The sequence below is a fragment of the Callorhinus ursinus genome, unplaced genomic scaffold (genome assembly GCF_003265705.2).
Source record: "Callorhinus ursinus isolate GAN/ISIS: 27379988/994484 unplaced genomic scaffold, GSC_fseal_2.0 scaffold48, whole genome shotgun sequence".
Lineage (NCBI taxonomy): Eukaryota > Metazoa > Chordata > Mammalia > Carnivora > Otariidae > Callorhinus > Callorhinus ursinus.
In genome coordinates this window covers 10,664,968-10,686,729 of record NW_027397110.1, presented here as the reverse complement: position 1 = coordinate 10,686,729, position 21,762 = coordinate 10,664,968, and the positions used below count along the sequence as shown (strand labels likewise).

Genomic DNA, 21,762 nt, shown 5'->3' with positions numbered 1-21,762 from the left:
AGGGCTCTGGAACTGTTTCCCGGGGCTGAGGCTGCTTCTCCAGCCCCTCTTCATGTGCTCCCCAGAGGGTCATATTCTGAGCCAAGGACACCCCAGGTGGAGGCCACCTTCCTCGGGCCTGCTTCTGAGCATTGCCTCTTCTGAGGGGCCCCAGGGCCTTGTGCGGTGACACAGTTTTGGAAGGCCGGGTGCCCCCACCCTGTTCCCCACACCCAGAGCACTGGGCCTACAGCAGGAGCAGTGTGCGCCCAGCTAGGCTCGGTTTTGTTTCTCCTCAGCTTCCTGTCCCACTTCCAGGTAGGTCCCAGTATGCTGTACCTGACATGGGACAACGGGTGGCCTCCTTTGCCAAAACGAAATAATAGACTGGCATCCTCTGCGTGGCCTCCCCAGCTAGGGGCTGCTCTGGAGGTTTCTGGCCTCGGTGGGTTCTAAGGAACATGAAGGAGCTGGGCACATGGGGCAAGGGTGACACCCAAGGAGAGGCAGGCAAACACAGCTACTCAGAAAAGGCAATTTATTCCAGTGTTTCAGGGGAAAGGAGAGCTTTGCATAGCAATTCTAAAACGTGGTCAGTCTCCTTTGCTGAAGAGGTATGCGCTGCATGTCAGGCTGCGGGCACTAAACAGATGGGAGCTGCCAGCCAGCGAGGAGGCCCACCACTCAGGCCTTCTCGCGCTTCCACTGGGACACACGGGTCTCCGGGGGTGCCCGGCGGAACCACTCAGACCAGGAGCCATCATAGACGGCCACATCCGGCTTGCCGCAGAGGTAGGCGGCCAGGGCGATGTGGCAGGCGGTGACTCCCTTCCGGCACATGGCAATGAGGGGCTGTGCTAGGTTCACCTTCTTGGCCTCGAACATAGCACGCAGCTCCTCTGGGCTCTTCTCGAAGCCGTCCGCGGTCAAGAAGTCCATGAACGGCATGTTGACTGAGCCTCGGATGTGGCCCGGGTCCAGTCCTGGGCGCAGCAGAGGACAGAGGGAAGGACAGGTTTAGGAGCGGCACTGGGGGGCGGGGACAAGTGGGGTGTGGCCATAAGGCTAGGGAGCTTCAGAAACAAAAGTAGTACCTTTGCCCTTCTCAGAGCTCAATTTACCCCTGGTCCAACCTACACTGAAGGCTGGAGACAGAAGACAAAGGGCCCCCTCCCCCAAAACCTGCCTTGAAGTAGGGATGTCCAAAATCATACCTGCTTGGGAGGACAGGGATGAATCTCAGCTCTGCCATTTACTGGCCTTCTTACTAACATATACCTTGGGCAAACGCTTCACTTCTCTGAATCAGTTTTCTCATCTGTAAAATGGGCTCAATGGGACATACCTATCTCATAGGGTTATTGAGAAGCAAATGTTTCGTGCCGGGTCAATTGCTAAGAACACAGTGGTGGACACAGTCCAGGCTCTCAGAGAGATTACAGTCTAGCAAGGAAGACAGATGCTAAATGGATAACCACATGATTCATCAAAGATAATAGAAATATAAATTCATAAAATATAATGTCCATTTTACAGATGTATACACTGAGGCTTAGCAGCATTAAATGGCTCACCTAAGGCCACACTGAGAGGCAAAGGCAGACCCAGGATTACACCAAGTCCCCCGACATGCCTGTTAAGCGCAGTTGTGGAAAGAGTATATGACCTGCTGCTAGACATAAGCTTGAATCCCAACTATGCCACTTACCAGAAGGGTGACCTTAAGCAAGTCATGTCACCTCCTTGAGCCTTGGTTTTCCCAGGGGTAAAATGGGAATGAGAGTATTCACGGGCCCGGGCTGTTGTAAGGAGCAAAGCACCAGCTTCTGCGCCTGGCCCATGCACCCTCAGATGCTGATGCTCCCACTTACCCTGGGGGAGGGTGAGGATGGGGACAGTGTGGTCCCTGCAGGCCCTTCCTAGCAATGCTGAAAGGCTTGGATAGAAGTAGAGTGGGGGTCTGAGCTGGCTCTGAGGTCTATTCCAGAACGGTCTCCCCTCCCAATGAGGCTCCTCTGCCAAACCTGGTTTCAGAATAGCCAGCAACGGGGGAGGGCAAAGAGATCTGGGCCAAGGCCAGAGCCAGAGGCACCTGCAGGGCCAAGGCCTTGGTCCCTCCCTCAGCGTGCCAAAGGTCGCTCCTCTCTTCCTCAAGCACCCCACGCCCTGGTAGACTTTAGACGCTGGGAGCGGAGCCCATGACAGATTTAGGCATCTCTTTGGGCTACCCTTCCTCCAAAATTCCCTACCACCCCCTTAAACCTGGACCACAGGACAGGGCAGGACCAGGGTGAGCCGCAGTGGGAGGGAGAGGACCGGACCAAGGCACATGCTGGGGCAGGGTGCAGCCAGGAGGCCCTGCATCCCTAAGCCTCAGTCTCCTCATCTGTGAAATGGAGAGATAACCCCACCTACCTCACAGGCTTGTGGAGAAGATTAGCGACGGTAGGTAGAAGCCCCTAGTGGCCCCGGGCACATAGTAGGAGCACAATCATGCCAGCAACATCCCATTCCCTGCACCCTGAAGCCAAAGAGGCTTGCAAAATTCCCTGACATGAGTCAAGAGTAACTTTGAATGAATTGGTGTCCGAACTTGTAAATTACAGTGATTTCTTCCTGCTGTCATTTTATCTTTTTTGTCTGGAAATTTTAACCTGAGCCTGGATGTGCGCTGACCCTACCAACGAGGAACAATAGATCTGTCGGCTTCAAAGGCATCCTTTGCCAAGACACCCAACTTAAAAATCTTTCGGCATCCAGGCAGTGGGCTGAATTTAAGTGCATTTAAAAGTGCGTTTGTTAAGTTCTGAATGCTGTTTTGTTTCTTTCCTCCCAATCCCCAGTGAAAACAGCTTTACTGCTTTCTTCTGACTACATAAAAGGCACCTCTTCTGAGTAAAGAAGTCGGCGGGGGGGGGGGGGGGGGTTCTGTGACGCGGGCTTCCCAAAACTGGGCCAGCCTCAGGAGGCGGGGGTCCTCCTTTCTCCTCTGCCAACAAGGGATCAGGGCCCGTCTGAGGAATTTCAATGAGCAGGCACTGACCGCCCGTGCGTGACAAGGCCCAGGATGAACCTGGCCCAGAGAACCTTGGAGAACAGCCAACTGAAGGGAAGGCACGCGGCCCCGAAGCAGGAACTCCTGCTGCTTTCCCCCCCCCAAGTTGGACCTCGAGGCTTTCCGCCCCCCAGCAGGCAGGGCCCCGTGCTCAGACCTGTGACATTAGGTGCCAGACGGTGGATTAGCTCAAAAGCTTTGTCTTCTCGAATCCTCACAAAGCCAGATTATCCTCCTGGCTCTGACGGGGAGCCCAGGCTCAGAGAGGTGGGGAAACTTGCCTCAGGACACACAGGTATGTGAAGTGAAATCAGATCTGTCCGACCCTAAAACCTGTGTTCTTGGACTACCCTGAGCCTTTCTGGAAAAGGGGACCGAGGCAGGGAATGGATACGATGAACCCTCATGTTCCTCAACAGCTCAGAGGCCTGGGACTTTGTGCTCCAGCTTTGGCCAAGAAGAGGCCAGCGGTGGGGGAGGTCATTGAGAGGATGCAACCGCTGGTTGACCCATGAGCTGGACCAGGGCAACTGGAGGCTCCTCACCCCCTCCCCTGTCCTTGGGATGTGCATTCTGCTTGCCTTCCCCGCTTCCCCGCCTTTGACGCTGACATGGCCTTGAGATAGTGATGTGGTGTTGTCTGAGACCAGTTGGACAGTGTGTAAGGGACACAGTTAAGGCCTCTGTATAAACTTTTGAGATCTGGCAGGTGGGTGTGGAAATCTCATGGTATGGCCAGGCCAAGACAAGCCTTGTAAGTAAGTTCCCTTGCTTATTAAACCTGCCGCCACCAATCTGGAGTGGCCTGCCCTTTTCTTCAGCCTCTCCCTCTGCATTGCCTCTGGGACTGGTTTCAGATGGCCCCGGGGAGGCTCCGGAGGAAGCTGGTAACTAAAAGTTGGCCAGCCAGCCAGGAGGCTGAAGAAATGGGCCTTGGGAAAGAGGCATCCGTGCGGGAAATCCTATGTCGGCCAGTGACCTCTATGTGGGGAGGGGTGACCCATATGTTAGGTGCTTGTGGACCTCTGCATGAGTCTAGGGGCATCCCCAAAACTCCGGCTGCTTTATTGAGCTTGTTTAAGGAACTATGCGCAGCACTGCGCCAGAGAAATGAACGGAATGATTGTCACAGTGCACTGGCCTCTACTGTGGGCGGTTCAGCTGGACACTGGTGCCCAGCTAGAGGTTCAAAGTCAAGTTAGAAAGTTGGAAGAGCTGAGGTTAGAGAAGGGTGTGCAGCTATCCACTACTTTGCTGGCTTTGAGGCTGGCAGCCAAGGCGGGAGAGCAGAAGTCAGCTGGGGACCTTAGTGCACCCCTTTTTTTTGCAAGGCAAGGAAGGCACGAGATGCTGTGGATTAAGACACAGGAGCTTGTGACAAAGGCTGATTAGGGTGCTGAGAGGTGGCTCGCTGGCCAAGAGACCAGAATGAAGAGGAGGATGTTGTGGTCGAGGAGGAAAGGGAGGTGCCCCGTGCCTTCCCACCCCTAATACAAAGGAAAGTTTCCAATAGCAATTGCCCCCAAACCTAGGGGAAAACTTAACCCAAAGTTGTAAATCTTATCATGTCTTTGAAGTGTAAACACCCTAGGAGATAACCAAAACAGTACCCACAGAGACTGTAGGAAAAAATCTGGGGGTTGGGGAGGGATACAGACTGTTCTAGAAGTTCCCTTGTCCAAAGCCTAGCCCCCAGTCCCCCCAGGATTACTCACTGAGGGCTAAGTGATGGGGTCTCTATCTGTATGTTGACATATGTCTATGGGTATATGTTAAATATACCTTTTTCTACCTCCTGAAGGTATTACCAAAATTAATCTGTAAAAGAGCTCTATTTAATTAGCTCAAAAATAAGCTATATATCAAAGTGAACTTATGTAAAACTGAAATTTAATTTTCTCTCATCTGCTATAAAGTTTTCTTGGACGATTGGTCTGTTCTTGATGGGATCATGAAAGGCTTTTCTTTGCCTTTTAGGGTACCTACCTAGTAAACAAAGATTCTGTGTTTTATCAAAATAAATTCCCATGTTTCATGCAGTCTTTACCAAGTCTTTGATTACTTAAGAAAATGGAGTCTCCTCTATTAAAAGAGCTAAGTGGTTTGGTTTTTTTGTTGTGTTTTTTGTTTTTTTTTTACAACTATGCAATTTCTCTATTTGCCTTTGAAGGCTTAAATTGTCATTTTGGTTAAATGGATAACTGAATGTTGTTTCACAATGATGCATGATCCTACGTGAGCATGTATTTTAAAACCTTTTGATATTTTTGACAAACTTCCCCCAAATCAAATTCTAAATGAAGCTTTATTGACCTTGAACTAACTTGGGGAGTTTCCTGGCCCAGCTCAAAAGATTTGTTTTTCCTCCTTGTAAGAGAGAAATATTAAACTAATCAGACATTTCATATGTTAAATTACACAGGAAGCATCGTCAAGTAGGAAGTGATGCTAATCTTTTCTTAGGAACTATTTATATGGAAGTTATTAATAAGAGTGGTTCCCAAGAGTATATAAAATTCCCCAAAATTTTATATGTCCCGGTATCATGTTACCAATCATAATTCTGGTTTTTACTTTAAAATATCTATCACAAAAATAAGCACATTTCCTTGTCAATTGCGTTAGAATGAATTCTCATCAGAGCTATTCTTTTACTCTGATGCTTTTGCAAAAGCATTTCCTGCAAAGGGGTCTCCACTTTAGGGAGATTTGTGGGCAAGACGGACGGACGAATAGAGGTTTCTGAGAACTAAGATCATACCACTGACCTAAGTAAGAATTAATTACACGGGATGGTAGCCCCAGAACTGTGCCGACTCTCCTTCTTCACGTCAGTAAAATGCGCCCATTACATTGATGCTCTAATATTAACGTGTGAAAACTTTTATCTGCTGCAGGACATGCTGCAGGCTTTGCTGGAACATCTGTGAGGGAAGAATGGTGGTGAACTTGCAGAAAATCCAAGACCCAGGCACTGTAATAAAGTTTTGGGGAATCGCTTGGTTGGGTGAGACACACATCTTCCCAGACGGTGTGACTGGTAAGACACAAGTCCATCCAACCTGTAAAAAGGCAAAAGAGATGCAAGCCTTTGTAGGGATTGTAGGGTTTTTGAGGATTTGTATTTCCTGAGGCACAGTGCTGCTGTCCCTTATTCAGCCTGGGAAAGAAAGGGTGACTTTTCTTTCAGCAAGCTGCTTTTGAGAAGGTAAACATACTAATGAAATGTTAAATCTCTGGGCATCTCCCAAGCAGGGCTCCCATTTGAGTAAATGAGTCTGGGACTCTGGAAGATATGGCTCAGGCACTGTGGCAGACAATAGGAGAGAGTACCCCTAAGATTTTGGTCCCAGCTCTGGAAGGGGGCAAAACCTCCATGTACCCCCATAGAGCACCGGCTCCTAGCAGTGTCCACAGCGCCGCTCCAGATGGAGAAGCTCAGGGAGGAAGGCACCACAGCAGCCAGCGGTCGTGGTCACTCCTGAGCCCTGGTCTTTAAGCAGATTAACCCTATTGCTTGGGCAGTGGGAAGCTGAGGGGTGGATGACTATGAGTGAGCCCTTATCGGGTCAGGATAGACAAAGGGATATTTGGGCTTGCCTGCAAGAGCCTGAGGCACTCCTCACTTTTCCATATCCCAGCCCATGGGGCACTGACGCCCCCTCCCTGGCAGTCAGGAGGCCGATGCCCTAGCCTGGGTACAATCCCTAGCGACTGGTCCTTCAGTGCATATAGCAGACTGGATGCATGGAATGAGCGGCCACCACTGCGCCCAGGTGGGTTGGCATATTGCCAAGGATGTTGGCTTGCCCCTGAAATAGGTTGACTTGGTTAAGGCAATAACAGCATGTCCCGTGTGTTGTAAACGACATGCAACAGGCAACAGGCAAAGGAGCCTGGGGCCATTCAGCAGAATTCCCAACTGGTGACAGATTGGCAAATTGATTCTATTGCCCCCTCCCCCTTAGTGAGGGTTTTTCCTATGCCTGGTTTGTGTGGACACGACATCTGGCCTAACCCCAGCCTTCCCTGGCCACTACAAACCAGGCTGCCACCATGAGGGGATTAGAGAAACGGAATATGGTGTTTAGATACCCTCATCGACAAGACAGCGATTGGGGGTCATATTGCAAAACTGGGCAAAAGAACATGACCTAGAAGGGACGTCCCCATCCCTCTATAATCTGCCAGCAGTAGGGCTGATAAAAAGGAAAAATGAATATTAAAGCAGCAGATTAAATTACTCCCAGGTAAAACCACCTTGGCTGGGTCACTAAAGCAGTGTCCCAGGCTTTCATATGTTTGGATGATCAATCAGTAGGGCCTGTTGCCCCATAGGCCAGACTGAGGACCCTTGCCCAGACACCCAATGCTATAAGGGTATGGAAATCGAGGGAGATAACCATTGCCCTGCTCCTTACACATCAACGGGTTACGCCGCTGAGAACACCAAGCCCCATCACACGTGGGCAAGGTGTCATCTACTGGAATTTGCAATGAGATGTCCCACCAGGATGGGTGAGTGACTTCACATGCCTGGGTGAGGGAGACCTGCTCCCTCTCCCCTGGGATCTCACGGTCCTGCTCTAAGGCAGACCTGCTAAAATGCATTATACCTGGAACAGAATAAGCGCCACTGGAAGAGGAGAAGAGGTGGGGGTGCTGGGCTGCCACATGGTGCCCCCAATCCATCTCCTCACTCTTGACAGTGCCGTCTCCCCCAGCCAACATGTATGGTGTGCACAACCAGGTAGAGGTCCTAAAGCTGACAACCTCCCTCTCCTCAAGACCAGGTGGGCACGTTCTGATTCTCACTGGTACAATCATTTGGCTGCTTTTTCCCCTCTGTCAGCGTGGAGGATGTTCTAGCACACACAGAGGCCCTTAACTAAATTCACCCAGCAAGCCTCGAATGATAGCCAACAAAACCTGTCCTTACTGAACACCAACAGATCTTCAATGAGAAAACCTGTCCTCCAAAACAGGGTGCCTTAGACATCATCACTGTCTTGCAAGGAGGTACCTGTGCCATTATCCAAACACAATGCTGCATGGTCGTGTCTGATGAGTCTATTATGTCATCTTTATTAAGTCACATGAGAATACAAGGGAAGGCCCTGAACAATCTGACTCCCACACTAGGGGACTTAATAAATCAATGGTTCGGATCACGGGGCTCTTGATGGAAAACGTTATCACTGATGGGGGAATCATTGTCTTATTCTGTATTTTCTCTTGTATGTCCCTCTATTGTTGCTATGGCATTTGCCTCCAATGTAGCCAGACAGCCACCAAGGGAGCTGCCACCATGCTCGTGAAACCCCTTGCTGACCGCTCAGGGCACGATGCAGAAGCGGGGGCATGTGAGGTTCCAAGAGCCCTTAGGAGGGGTAGAGGGTTATGGAGAGCACATAACCACCAGTTGACCCATAAGCTGGACCGGGGCAACTGGAGGTTCCTCTCCCCCTCCCCTGTCCTTGGAATGTGCATTCTGCTTGCCTTCCCCACTCCCAGAGGCTGCCCCAAGGACATGGCCTTGAGATAGTGACGTGGGTTTGAGACCAGCTGGACAGTGTGTATGGGACTGAACCGAGTTAAGGCTTCTGTATAAGCTTTCAAGATCTGGCAGGCGGGTGTGGAAATCTCGTCTTGCGGCTGGCCACCCAAGACAAGCCTCGTGAGTAAGTAAGTTCCCTTATTAAACCTGCCACCACCCGACCTGGGGTGGCCTCTTTCTTGGGTCTTTCCCTGCTCTCTGCATCTGGGGGCCGGGTTCAGATTACCCCAGGAAGCTCACAGCTCCTGAGGAGGCTGTGAACTATTACCAGTCAGGGGGGGTGAGTTAATGTCTCTCAGGCCACTGATATGTGTGGGTTTTCCCGGCCAGGAAAACCTGTTTGGCTCTTTCTTGCTTTCCTCCTAAAGACACAAAGCAATCCAGCGCAGGCGGCCCCAGTGGGCAGCTCCCAATCCTGGCCACTGGGAGGCAGCTCAGCACTCTTCCTGCCCCCATCCTACACCAGCCCCCAGCCCCAGGGAGGGGAGGGACATAGGCAGAGGGGCCGCAGGATCCCATGAAGCAACACTACACTGTGAAGCTGTGACCTTCCCCCCCCCCCCCAGGCCCTGTGTTTGCTTACACAGCAGTGGCCTTGGGAAATGGCCCCACTTTGAGGCCTGCTGACTGGGGTCAAAGCTTGGCCACTCTGCCTCCTTAGAGAACCCTCTTTTCCATTTTCCTACCTGCAAAGTGGGGTCAGTCCTAACTCCCACCTTCCACCCTGTGCAGGGTTGCTGTGGGTGTCAAGGAGAGAACATGCATAAAACATTTTGCAGATAAAAGTGCCCGTTAGGGGCTCAATCTCTGCCCTCATCACCCTCACTGCCCTCAAGGCAGGAGGAAAAGTGAATAGGGTTTATAAAGACACTGGCTGGATCCACTGCCACCTCCCCACCTCCTTGGCTGGCTTCCCCCAGTGCTCTGTAAGGTGAGCACGTTCCTTTCATTAAGGAGGAAAGGGCCTGCCCCGAGGCTGCCCAGGGTAGGATGCAAGCTCAGGTCTGCCTCTCACCTTGTGCCCCTTACAAACAGGACCAAAGGCACTGGGGACACAAAGCTGGGGCCAGGGAAGGTGTTTGCATCATGTCAGCAGGAAGCAGCTGTTGGGAGCCCAAGGCCCACTCCCAGCTCCTCCACCAGGATGCTCCTTCCAGCATTTTGCCATCCACACCACCCCTGGGTGTTACATCTGGACCGCTGAGCCCACGCCAAGCTGGGGACCATGAAGTCAGCGAGCCCCATGCGCCTTTGTGCCCCCAACACCTGTTGTGCCGGAGGCCAGCAAAGCCTTTTAGTGAACGAGGGAAGGAAGTGCCATGCCCATGCTTTCTAGATGGCCTGTCCTTTGCAGGTTCCTTACCTTTCAAATCAAAATACCCTTCCAGCCACTAATGCATTTAAGCAAGTACACAGCCAGGTGGGCAAGGCTTGGCATTCCTCTTCTCGTTTTTTAATAAGGGAATCCAGAGGGGCCAAGAGATTAGACTGAGGTCCCGCCACAAAGGAGGGGCTGACCTCACGGGAGGAAGGATCCATGCTTCCCGGGATCTGGAGGCGGTGGGAGGAAGTAGGGAGCAGGGCGATGGGGAAGGACCCCCCCTCTGAGCCTCAGTGCCCTCATCCTGAAACAGGGGTGAGGAGATGGGATCTGACATCTCTTCACTTATTTCCAGCTCGCTCAGGGCAAGCCGAGAGGCAGCTGGGGAAACAATTCTACCATTCCACCCCCGAAGGCAGTGTTAAGTCCCAACTAGAGAAGGCATCTTGGACCAAGGCCAGGAGGGGGCTGCAGGAGGTCCATGCCTTAAATCTCTGAATCTTCAACCCCAGACCGCCAGAGAGCAAGGTGGGCAGGAAAAACATGGGGCCTGGAGAGAGCCATGGTTCTGCCACTAACTAGCCATAGGGCCTGGACCTGCCCCTTCCTCCGTGTGCCTCAGTCTCCCTTCTGTCCGATGAGGTGACCTCTCGGGACCTCCAGCTCAAGAGCGTTCAAAACAGTTTTCACACAGTTCTTTCCCTCAGAGGCACAGAAAGGAAGAGCCATTTTTCAACAAATTAGGAAAAATGTTGCATAGGACTTAGGTTCTGCAGACCCTGCCCGAGGACAGAGCTCAGAACCAGGAGGTGTCGGCCACTCTGAGGGCTCAGGCCAGCCTGGAGAGGCCCCCAAAGCAGTGAGGTCCCGGCCACGAGAGGTGCCCAAGCAGGAAACCCAGCCAAGGGGATGGTGAGACTTCTAAGGTTCACTGTGAGGAGGTTCTAGAACTCAGCACTTCCTCTCCTGAGACTCCCCCCCCTCCAAAAATGTGGCACCCTCCTGGCCTCCCCTTTGTCTGCAGGAGAGGATAAGCCATCCGGTTTGAAACTAGCCAGCACTGGGTTAAATCTCGACTCTGCCACTTAACTGAGCAAGTAACTTAATGTCCTCACATCTTTGTTTCCTCCTCCCTAAAATGGGGATATTAAGCCTTCCTGGATGAGATAATGCAGTGTTGAGTGCTTAGCATGAAATGGCAGCTATTTTATAGCTCTGCAAACAGGCTGCAGCTGTTTGGAAAGGTCAGGGGGCCCGGGGTGCTGGAAGGAGGGAAGAGGTGCTGTGGGCAGGACATTGTTGATGTCTCTGTGGGTTTCTGGGGAACTAGGGGGGCCCTGGGAAGCTAGGCGTCCTTGAGAGCCTCTGTACAAAGATGCATGTGTGGCCTCGTGGACACACCTTTGGGCATGGTGGGGAGTCGTGCTGGGGCAATGGATGTGGGTGCAGATGTCACCAGTCACCTCTGCTGATGCCACCTCATACGATGCTAGGTTGCTTGTTAGCACGCGGCTATGGGAACACGTATGTAGGTCCTCGTGGGTCAGAGCTGAAATAGCTTTTAGCTTTGGGTCTGTTCTCTCATTTCACAGATGCAGACCAGGACCTACCTATGGGGGAGGGGGGCGGGAGGAACTGAGGGCACCACCTGGAGAGGGTCCCAGACATCCTTACTCTCCATCATTCCATGGGGTGTTACTCCCCAGGGGCCACCCACCCACCAGGACACCTACCTACTGCATCTGGCTCTGGCTCAGTGCCCAGGTACCGTCCTTGGGACCGTGAATCCACCAGCTGGAACCTCTTAGACTCGAGGTTCTCCAGCACCTGCTCGTAGGTCTTGAGCAGGGAGCGGTCCAGTGTGGCTTTGAAGACGGCCGGCTCTGGGCGTGAGGGCTCAGATGTCACCGGGTGGCCCTCCTTCAGCCAGTTCCGGAAGCCGCCATTGAGCACTGACACCGTGCGGTGGCCAAACACACGGAACATCCACCAGACCCGGGGCGCATAGAAGCAGCCCAGGTTGTCACCGTCGTACACCACCACGTGCGTCTGGTTGCTGATGCCCAGGCGGCCCACGTAGTCGGCGAAGTGGGCCTCGCTGGGCAGCATCATCTCGTAGGGCAACGCCGTGTTGCGGCACTCCTCTATGTCAAAGAAGGAGGCGCCGGGCACATGCCGCTCTAGGTACTCCTTGCGGGCCTCGCGGGTGCCCGGTGAGTACCAGGACGCGTCCAGCACCCGCAGGCCTGGCCCCAGCTTGCCAGCCCGAACCGACTCCGCCAGCCACTTGGTGGAGACCAGCGCCCGGTAGAGCACCTGATGAACCATGGTTTCAGCTCTGCGCATCACCTGGCGCGGGTGGAAACCAGGAAAGAGAGCGGCATGAGGTCTGTGTGTGCAGCGGGGCGGGATCTGGGAGGAGCTTTTTTCCCACCGCACTCCCCCAGGGTGGCGTGTTCGCCGCAGCCCAGCAACCCAGCTGCACCGGGGCAGGCTGTGGGAAAGCTTTGCCCCTTCCAGCGAGGAAAGGCCGCCCCGCCCCTCCCCGGCCCCCCCCACCCAGCGCAGAAGGGGGCGGGCCGAACCTCCGAGGGCCCCAGAAGGGGGAGCTGGCGGGGAGGGCGCCCGGGCCCGGGAGCTCTACAGTGCTCGTCCTCGGGATCCTGCCAGAAAAGAGCGGGGAATGATGCCCAGGACGGGGGAGGGGGAGGGAACCTGTTGAGCTTAGAACCCCTTTGGCTGGGGAGGTGGGCGAGTGGGCGCCTGGGGGAGGGGTCGCTGGGGCCCCGCGCACACCCTCGCCCGCGCCTCTGGCGAGCCCGCCCGCGGCCAATCTCAGCGGCCAGGTAGGGCTCGCTCGCCTCCAGAAGCCCCGCGCCCAGCCCCGGTTCTGTGCCCTCTGCCCCTGCTGGGCACCCGGCCGCGCTCTCGCCAGGGGGACCCTCCCCTGGGTGGGTCGCAGGGGCCAGACCGGCGGCCCAATCCCGAGCGGCCCGGGCGCCTGGCCGCTGCCCCACCCGGCCGCACTCACTCGCCCTCGCCGGCGCCCTGGCTCTCGCCCCTGACCGCTGGAGAAGTTGGCGGGTTCAAACCCCGAGCCCACACCTCCCCGGCCGGCCCGCACCATCGCGCCGCCGCCGGAGGGGGGTACGGCGCGCCGCCCCGCCGAGCCCCCGCCCCGCGCCGCCTCCCAGCGCCCGTCCCCGGCCGCCCCCCCCGGCGCGTCGCGCCCCTCGGACCCCGGGGACCCTCCAGGGTGTTGCGGGGAGACTCAGTGCGACGCGGGGCGGGGGCGCGGCGGCGCGGCGGCGCGGGTGTCCCCCTGGCCCGGAGAGTGGAAGGCGCGGGCAGCGGCGGCTCCAAGTGGCCGCGGCGGTGGGCTGTGCCCGAGTCTCCTCCCTTTGGCCGGCCGCAGGTTGGTGGCGGGAGGAGGGGACGGCTTCGGGCGCGGGGAGGGGGCGCCTTGCGCAGGGGCCATGACCGATCCCGGAAGCCCGGAGCCCGAGACCCGGGTAACTGCTGCGGCATCGCGCTTGCCTTTCTTTAGGGGGAGGTCGATCATTGGGGTGCGCGGCGCGGGGCTCCCCCGCGGGGTCTGAACGGAGTAGGGGGCTGCAGTCTAGCAGGGAAGGCTTGCCCCTGGGTTCGCCCTAAGCATGGCTGTCCACAGCCGCTTGGGGCGGCCTGCACCGTGGCCTCGGCGTGAGCGGCGGGTGGGGAGCTGGGGGCGGGGGTGGGGTCACCTGATGCCACCCGAGAGGGTAAGAGGGAGGGGGGAGGACGAATAAAGCCCCACAGAGAGGCCGTGGAGGCAAGGCCGAGTGACCCAGAGGCTACAAGAGAAGAAACTGGCAAAGAACTTGCTGGAGTGAAACGAAACGAGCATTGGCCAAGGCCTGCTCGGCGAGCACTTTGCTCCTAGGGTTTCACCGACTTCCCACAACAACCCTGCGGAGTAGGCCGGAAACTTATTTAAAGACCAGATATTTAAAGACCAGAGAGACAGGCCGAGTGAGTTACCCCAAGGGCTCACAGTGGGGTTGAGACCCCTCAGTTGTTAATCTCAGATCTGAAGCCCATGTGGCCTGCCTGCTGCCTTTGTTTACCTGGCTCACCCCCAAAGCTTCATACTTAAAAAAAAAAAAATGCTTTTGTTTTTAACCAACTTAGCCACCCAGGCGCCCCAGGCCTTTGTTTTTGATTAACCTATTTAATTGTAAGTTTGTATAATTTCATTTTTTAACAATGGCTGTTTCACAACCACATCACATAATTCCTGAAAATGGAACAACTCGTTCCTCCAAACTGGTGGGCCACCCCTGCTCCTGCTCAGCTTTTTGCATACATATGTCTGTGACATATGTCTGGAATGCTTTTCTCATCCCTCTTTTAAAAATTCTTTTTACTCTGAAATAATTATATTCTCACAGGAAGTGGAAAAATGCATACTTTGACAAGCATTTCCCTGGAAAATCTTCTAAACTTTGTGCTTTGCCCTGAGGTGCAGAGCGGGTACCAGGAAGGAGTAGGCTGGGGCAAGTCCTTGAGGCCCAATTCTTCCACAGGGCCCACCCCAGACGGCAGCCTGGGGCCCACAATTCCCCTAGTGCAGTTGTGTACGCTCTTGAGATGGACCTGGGGCTGTCCCCTGTGACTTGGGAGTCTTTCACTCCCAGAGCACCCGTACCTGTAGTGGGCCAGGCTTGGCCAGCACCCAAGGGCCCGGTCTGAGCCCTTCAGTGACACACAGCCTGCTCCCCTAGACCCTCCTCTCCTTCCTTCAGCCTCTGTGACAACTGCCAATCAAGTGGGAGTGGGTGGGGCAGGATGACCTCAGAGCTCTGAAGTCCCACCCAATCCTGAAATTCCAAGATTCTAGATGTGTTGCTATTGTTGAAAGTCCACCTGTGAGAATAACTTCTCAGAAATAATGGGATTTTTATTAAGCTGTTTTTAGAAATTATTAAAACCAGCCATGTGCAGTGCCTTATGATGGCCCCTCGATATTCATTATTTAATCTCCCCTTGTAAGAGCTGAAGGTTGGACGCTCCAATATAAGAAGTGAAGATGGCCAGGGAGCCCACCATGCCTGCCCTCAGACAGCTAGTTAAGGAGCGGAGTGATTCACACTGACTTGAGGCTGGGGCTCTGACTCACAATCCGGGTTTCTTTCTACTCTAAATGAATCCTCGGGAAAAAAACCAGGAGCTCCAAGAATGGGGGCGAGCCACTGTGGTTCACAGATGGGTTCCACAAGAAGGGACCTGCAGCATCCCCCAACATTATCCAGCTGTGGTGTAACCCACAGATACTGGAATCACCCCTTAGCCAAATACCCCTTGGCAGCCACCTTATCCTAAAACTCAAGCTGTAGTTTCTGGGGTCCCCTGAAAAGGTCCTCCAGGAAGATTTCCCACCTCTTCTGCTCCCACCCTAGGCTAAGGTAGTGGCCCCTCCATGTTCACACTGAACTCCAGACTTTCCTCAATTATACTGTCCTTTGAGCAGGCCTGTGGCCTTTCACCCCAGGGCCTGGCAAAATCAAGAGTTTTTCAGCGTCCAGCACAGGGCCTGGCCGTGGGGTAGAGTGACTTTCTAAAAGCCAGGCTGCAATGAGTCTGGGAGGGGCCGGGGCACAAGGTGTCACACTGTGGACTCATTAGGCCCCGGTCATCACTGACCCAGGGCTGGGGAAGAAGTCCAGCCTCAGGAGCTGAACTCTGGCTTCAGATCCCGAGGCCACCCCGACAAGCTGTGTGAGCAAGGGCAAGGCACTCACATCTCTAGTCCCCTCATGCAGAAAACAGGCATCCTCATAGGTCCACTATTAAAGGCTGTGGTGCTTAGCCTGTGGCCTGGCCCACAAAGCACCTGTTCTCTACCCACCCCTTCCCCTCCGTGGCAGGTCTGCCGGTTATGGATGGTAAGGTTGTGCCCTGATGAAGGGGGAAGGGGGCCCGACCTGCAGCTCACACTCCACTCACCCAGTCGCGTGCCCTGGCAGAAGGGGCACCTTTCTCTGACCTGCAGGAAGGCATCTAACGGACCAGGGGCTGTTTGTACAGGGGCTCGACATGTTCAGAATATCCTGACCCTGGAAGGCTGTGACCTGGCATGTCATGGGCTGGTGTACTCTCAGCTGCTGGCCCCCAGGGGAGCGGAGGGGAGAGGGGGTGAGGCACAGTCACTGTTGCACCTGCTGCATGAAGGTTCAGAGACAAAGTTCAGGTTCAGGGGGCAAAATCTGCCCTTGCTGGGCCCCCAGAGCCTGCACAGTGCTTGCCCGCCAGCGTCTGGATTCCGGGGTCAGGCTGCCCAGTGTGAAGCCTGGCACCACCACTTTAGCCGCTGACCTTGGCCAAGCTGGGGTCTGAGCAGAGTAGGGGGCTGCAGTCTAGCAGGGAAGGCTTGCCCCTGGGTTCGCCCTAAGCATGGCTGTCCACAGCCACTTGGGGCGGCCTGCACCGTGGCCTCGGCGTGAGCGGCGGGTGGGGAGCTGGGGGCGGGAGTGGGGTCACCTGGTGCCACCCAAGAGGGTAAGGGGGAGGGGGGAGGACGAATAAAGCCCCACAGAGAGGCCGTGGAGGCTTTTCATGACCCTCAGTGTCGCCCGCCCTCTGTGAAACAGAATATTACCAACCTTCTTGAGGCCACTTGTTCCACAAATTAATTGAGAGCCTACTCTGTGTCCTGCAGTATTCTAAGGTATTGTGAGATTAAATGCCGCACAGGAGTCAGTAAATCCCAGCTACTAGTCCCATGAGGCTGCTTATGTAAACGTTTGATGAATGAATGAGTGAATGAATTCCACCAGGGACCTTGGTGGGTGGCAAGTGAAGCAGAGCTGCATCTTGAGGGAGGGCTAGAATTTTGGCCCCTACCTGCCTGCCGCCTTGAGCCCCGTCCCCACCCCACCCGCCAGCCAGCCGCGGTAAAGGGCCCGCCGGGCCCTGTCCAAGAGGTCAGGGTCATTCTGTTGCTCTGTGCTGTGTATGTCCTGGCGGGGGGAGAGGAAGAGAGGCCCCGGTGACCGAAGTCTGCCTTTGGGTTCGCCACCGCCGCTTTTCTATGCTTCCTGGACTCTGCCCTCCCGGGGCTCCACCGCCCCTGTCGGCTAGGGCCAGCCCCAGCGGTGCAGGCGGTTGCCGCCACCCGGCCGGCCTCTTCCTCAATTCCTCCTGACATCCTCCCTGTCGCCCAGGCCTGCAGCCCCAGTGTCGCCACAGCCGCCACCATGGCCCCACAGCAGCTCTTCCGCGCGCTCGTGCCGGCGCAGTGGGTGGCTGAGGTACTGCGGGCCCCGCGCGCAGGGCAGCGCCTGCAGCTGCTCGATGCCTCCTGGTACCTGCCCAAGCTGGGCCGCGACGCGCGCCGCGAGTTCGAGGAGCGCCACATCCCGGGCGCCGCCTTCTTTGACATCGACCAGTGCAGCGACCGCACGTCGCCCTACGACCACATGCTGCCTGGCGCTGCGCACTTCGCGGAGTACGCGGGCCGCCTGGGCGTGGGCGCCGCCACCCACGTCGTGGTCTACGACGCCAGCGACCAGGGCCTCTACTCGGCGCCGCGCGTCTGGTGGATGTTCCGCGCCTTCGGCCACCGGGCCGTGTCACTGCTCGACGGCGGCCTCCGCCACTGGCTGCGCCTGGGCCTCCCGCTGAGCTCGGGCAAAAGCCGCCCGGAGCCCGCCGAGTTTCGCGCCGCGCTGGACCCCGCCTTCATCAAGACCTACGAGGACATCAAGGAGAACCTCGAATCCCGGCGCTTCCAGGTGGTGGACGCCCGCGCCGCCGGCCGGTTCCGGGGCACCGAGGCGGAGCCCCGAGACGGTAACAAACATGCGTGCAAAGGGGCGGGAGGTCAGCTGGGGCGCGGGTGCACGTGCGCCCTGAGCTCTGCCTTGTCTCTGCCTTTAAAGGACACCTAATGGGGGCCCGGGATTTGGGTTCTAGTTGCCTCCCTCCCTAAGCTTCACTGGCTTTATTCCTAAAGAGTGGACAATAATACTTGCCCCATCCCCACCCCTACCCGTGCTCGGGGCAGTGACTACCCGAAACTCGTTGGGAACCCAGGGCGCCCTGCATAAGGGGGAGAAGCCAAACAGCCCCACCCCGATTCTATGGATGTAAGGGGGGGGTCTCTGTGGAATTGGAGGGATGGCAGGCAGGCCCAGTTTGGGAAAAACCCAAGGGGCTGGGTGTACACCATCCCGGCTCATGACGGAGGCAGACAGGAGGGGGAGGAGTCTGGGGCGGGGGAGTGAATGGAACGTCCCCTGGAGGGACCAAGGCTTGCAGGGGCAGGTTGGAGGGGGCACTAAAGAGAGAGAGGGGTTGCTGCCCCAGGTTGGAGAGAAACTGAATAGAGGTGGTTGGGGCTTGAGTGGGGGCAGAGCCTCTGCCTATGAGCTGGGTTCCTCCAGGCAAAGAGACTGCAGGAAAGCCCTGGATCAGGTGGGCAGGGGTCCCCACAAACAGGTTGGTCAGTGGCCACGTTGGTGTGAGCCTCTCAATGATCCAGAAAGGTCGGTGCTGTCACTGGACAGAGGAGGAAATGAGGTCTCAGGATGGCTACCTTGCTCGAGGTCAGGAGGCAGCCCAGCAGGGAACTGACGCAGTCCATTTAACTGCAGTGAGCAACCAGTAATTACCCAGGCTTTTCACTTCATGCCTTCTTTGGGGAGGATGCAAGGTACTTGCCACTTCCTCTAGGAGTCTGTCCCTGAATTGCATCCCCCATGCCCCCGAATCAGGGGTGGGGCTTCTGTTGTGGGCTTACAGAGCAGTTTGGGCTACCCAGTCCTATCATTGTTTCGGATGGCCCGACGGCAAGGACCAGCCATGCGTCTAGTGCATCCTGAAGACTCACCCGATAGCTGGCATGGAGTCAATGTCCCAGAGAGATTTGGGGAATTGAGAAGGACCCTGCCACATGGAACCGTGCAGAGCAGTGTTGCCATTAGGTCAAACCATAGGAAACCGCTGATAGCCAGCTATTTTTTTGAACCTACATAGGTGGCAATTTTATGTGGTTCAACCTGATAAGGATGCCACCTTGAACCCGTGAGGTCGTTCAGCTCAGCCCTTGGGGGAGGGAGGGAGAGCAACATGGGGCAGAGAGCCACTTGGCAGGTCACCTAACCTAATCTCTGAACTGCAGCTTCTGCATCGTGTGAAATAAGAGCAGAAACAGAGCCTACGGGACGCAGTGAGGGTCAAACGTCAAATGAGAATGAATGGATGAAACGCTCAGCTCAGTGTTTGCACACATAAAGTGCACTAAGAAATGGGAGGTGATAGAATTAATGTGTGCTTCTGTGGTTACAGCTCTTCACAGAGGTGCTTAATGCTACCTCAGCCCTGCTTGCTCACCCATAAAGTGGGTGATGATAGGACACACTAGCAGGCTTGTTGTGGAGGCGGACTGAGCCAGCACATGCAAAGGCTGCCTCGAGGTCAGTGGCGGACATCACCTCATTGTCATTGTCCCCACTGCACGGGCTGAGACCTGGACAAGCGCGCCCCTCAGTGAGGGGTCACATCGGTCAGGCAGGGTAGGGGGAAGCATGCTTTGCTTGGTGGGGGTTCAAGGCACAGGGACAGCCCTGCTTTGACAGGGGCCAACCTGTGAGGAGGGCTTGCTTCTTCCTTGCTCTGGGTTGGTCTCCATGTGATGTCTCCCAGTGAGCCATTTCTGCACCTACATGGGGATGCAGGATGCACTCCCACCTCCCCATGGACTTGGAGCGCTGTCTATATGCTAAATCCTGGCAATAATTACCGATATGGGTCAACAGCTCCCTGGAGGAGTGTCACTCCACTGCAGGGGGAAACTGAGGCAGAAGCCACTAGTCTAGAGCCCCACCCTAGGGTCTGAATGGCCAAGATTTTTGAATCATAGGCTGTGAGGGTTGATTCTGTTGCAAATCTCAGTCCTTGGCATGAAAGTGGGAATATTAGCGACACCTGCCTCATAGGGGATGGTGAAAGCAAAATGATTAAGTTTGGGGGGCATGATCCTCTTAATGAATGGCTCTCTAGCCTTGCCCAGGTTCTTCGTGCTGTGATCGAAATGATCTTTGAAAATGGAAGTCTGGTTTCCCCTTGTAGTCAGGTCAAAGCCCTACGTCTTAATCCAGGCGGTTTCAAGCTCCCCCATGTCTGCACGTTTGCCCAGTGACCTTTAACCCCTCTAAAGACCATGTGATTTCCTGCCTCCTCCGATTACCCACCCTTTCCCTAGTCTGGGGTGCTCTCGGTCCCCGCTGCCCAGACCTCTCTACGTGACTCACCCACAGCGCCTTCTCAGAGAAGCTTCCCTGCCCCCCATGGCCTGGCGGTGAACAGCATCAGCTCTGGGGCCTCTCTGGCTTGGGCAACTGAGTTTGCGTGCCTCAGTCTCCTCATCTGTGTAAAGGGGAGGATGATCATTTCTGTCCCGTAGAGTTTGGGGAGGATTAAAGGGGAAGGTACAGCGGAGGGGTTCAGAATGGTGCCAGGCACAAAGTAAGTGCTCAGTAATGTCAAGGATTATTATTACTGTTAATATCTTTATATAATGTGTCCCATGACATTCCGTAGGGCCTTTGTAACACCCCTCATCCTTGTAATGGCTCAGTGATGACTGTCCACTCTGCCCGATCAGTTCCTTTATTGCAAGTGCAAGGAGTCCTAGCCAGGCAGAGGGCTTGTTTATCTTTGTTGCCCCCTGAGCACATGGGTGATTGGGAAGGAAGCCGGGGGCAGAGTGCGACTCTGGTGGGGTCCGAGTCGTAGGCCCCAATCCCAGCCAGCAATTTGCTAGATGCGTGGCCTTGTGCAGTCCCGAACCTCAGCATGCCCTGTAAAATAGGGATGCATGTAAGTGGCACCTGGCTTGCCTAGCGGTGAGGACTGAGTGGGATGGTGCATGTAGAGAGGGTTCAGCGCCGTGGCTGCCTGGGAGGCTCTCACACTGCAGTGGCCGTATCTCATACACCCTTGTACTTGTCCCCTCCTTCCTGCCCTCCTGCTGCAGGCATCGAACCCGGCCACATCCCCGGCACGGTGAACATCCCCTTCACGGACTTCCTGACCAAGGAGGGCCTGGAGAAGAGCCCTGAGGAGATCCACCGTCTGTTCCAGGACAAGAAGGTGGACTTGTCCCAGCCGCTGGTGGCCACATGTGGCTCTGGTGTCACAGCCTGCCATGTGGCACTGGGGGCCTACCTCTGCGGCAAGCCCAACGTGGCCATCTACGACGGCTCCTGGGTGGAGTGGTACATGCGCGCCCAGCCGGAGGAAGTCATCTCCGAGGGCCGGGGGAAGACCCACTGAGGCTGGCCAGGACCCAGGGAGCTGTGGCAGGCCTGGTGGTTCTGACTCTGCTTTGACCGAGTGTGTGTTTCTTCCTGCGAGTCAGGTGGCACATAAGGGGACATCCCAGAGGCCAGGAGTTCCGTTGACTTGTGGGCTCCCAGTGGAGGCAGGAGAGAAGGTGGTGATGGGCGCAGGGGAAGGCAGCTGCCCCACATGCTGAGCTGGGGCCCTACCTCCTTTCTGTTCCACTATTGAGGAAATAAAATAGCCAAGGGCTAAATCTTTCTAACTGGGGGGCTGCCTGGTGTTGCTGCGGAGCTGGTGGTTCCAGCATGCCCAGCAAAGGGAGCTCTGTGGAGCCTGAGGGTCTTGGGGATCCTGTGCTTGCCTTCTGAGCAGGGCAGGAGCCCCAGAGCCCTTCCATTCCTGTGACCAGAGCGCCCCTAGCAGGCTGTCCTCTACCCCACGAAGGTGGGGGTCTCGCTTCTGGCTTCCAGGCTATTTAAGATGAATCTTGCTGTGATATGTCTAGAGTGCCACCCAAAGACCCAC

At 55.6% G+C, this 21,762-nt stretch overlaps 2 protein-coding genes across 5 annotated transcripts; one reads left to right on the top strand and one right to left on the bottom strand.

Moving 5' to 3' along the window:
* Nucleotides 1–500: 500 nt before the first annotated feature.
* Nucleotides 501–13,469, bottom strand: TST (thiosulfate sulfurtransferase). Of its 3 annotated transcripts, none has more exons than XM_073882802.1 (4): nucleotides 13,450–13,469; nucleotides 12,498–12,575; nucleotides 11,646–12,261; nucleotides 501–962 (listed from the first exon to the last, which is right to left on the bottom strand). In XM_073882802.1, exons 3-4 carry the CDS (start codon nucleotides 12,256–12,258, stop codon nucleotides 664–666), a joined length of 912 nt encoding a protein of 303 aa, XP_073738903.1. In that variant the 5' UTR covers nucleotides 12,259–12,261; nucleotides 12,498–12,575; nucleotides 13,450–13,469; the 3' UTR covers nucleotides 501–663. The 3 variants fall into 3 exon arrangements, with proteins under 3 accessions (XP_073738903.1, XP_025737943.1, XP_025737944.2); XM_025882158.2 differs by lacking the exon at nucleotides 13,450–13,469 and adding an exon at nucleotides 12,944–13,088; XM_025882159.2 differs by lacking the exons at nucleotides 12,498–12,575; nucleotides 13,450–13,469 and adding an exon at nucleotides 12,944–13,068.
* On the top strand, nucleotides 13,202–21,499 carry MPST (mercaptopyruvate sulfurtransferase). Of its 2 annotated transcripts, none has more exons than XM_025882152.2 (3): nucleotides 13,202–13,327; nucleotides 17,115–17,742; nucleotides 20,930–21,499. In XM_025882152.2, exons 2-3 carry the CDS (start codon nucleotides 17,148–17,150, stop codon nucleotides 21,226–21,228), a joined length of 894 nt encoding a protein of 297 aa, XP_025737937.1. In that variant the 5' UTR covers nucleotides 13,202–13,327; nucleotides 17,115–17,147; the 3' UTR covers nucleotides 21,229–21,499. The 2 variants fall into 2 exon arrangements, with proteins under 2 accessions (XP_025737937.1, XP_025737936.1); XM_025882151.2 differs by having other exon boundaries at nucleotides 13,316–13,424.
* Nucleotides 21,500–21,762: the final 263 nt, after the last annotated feature.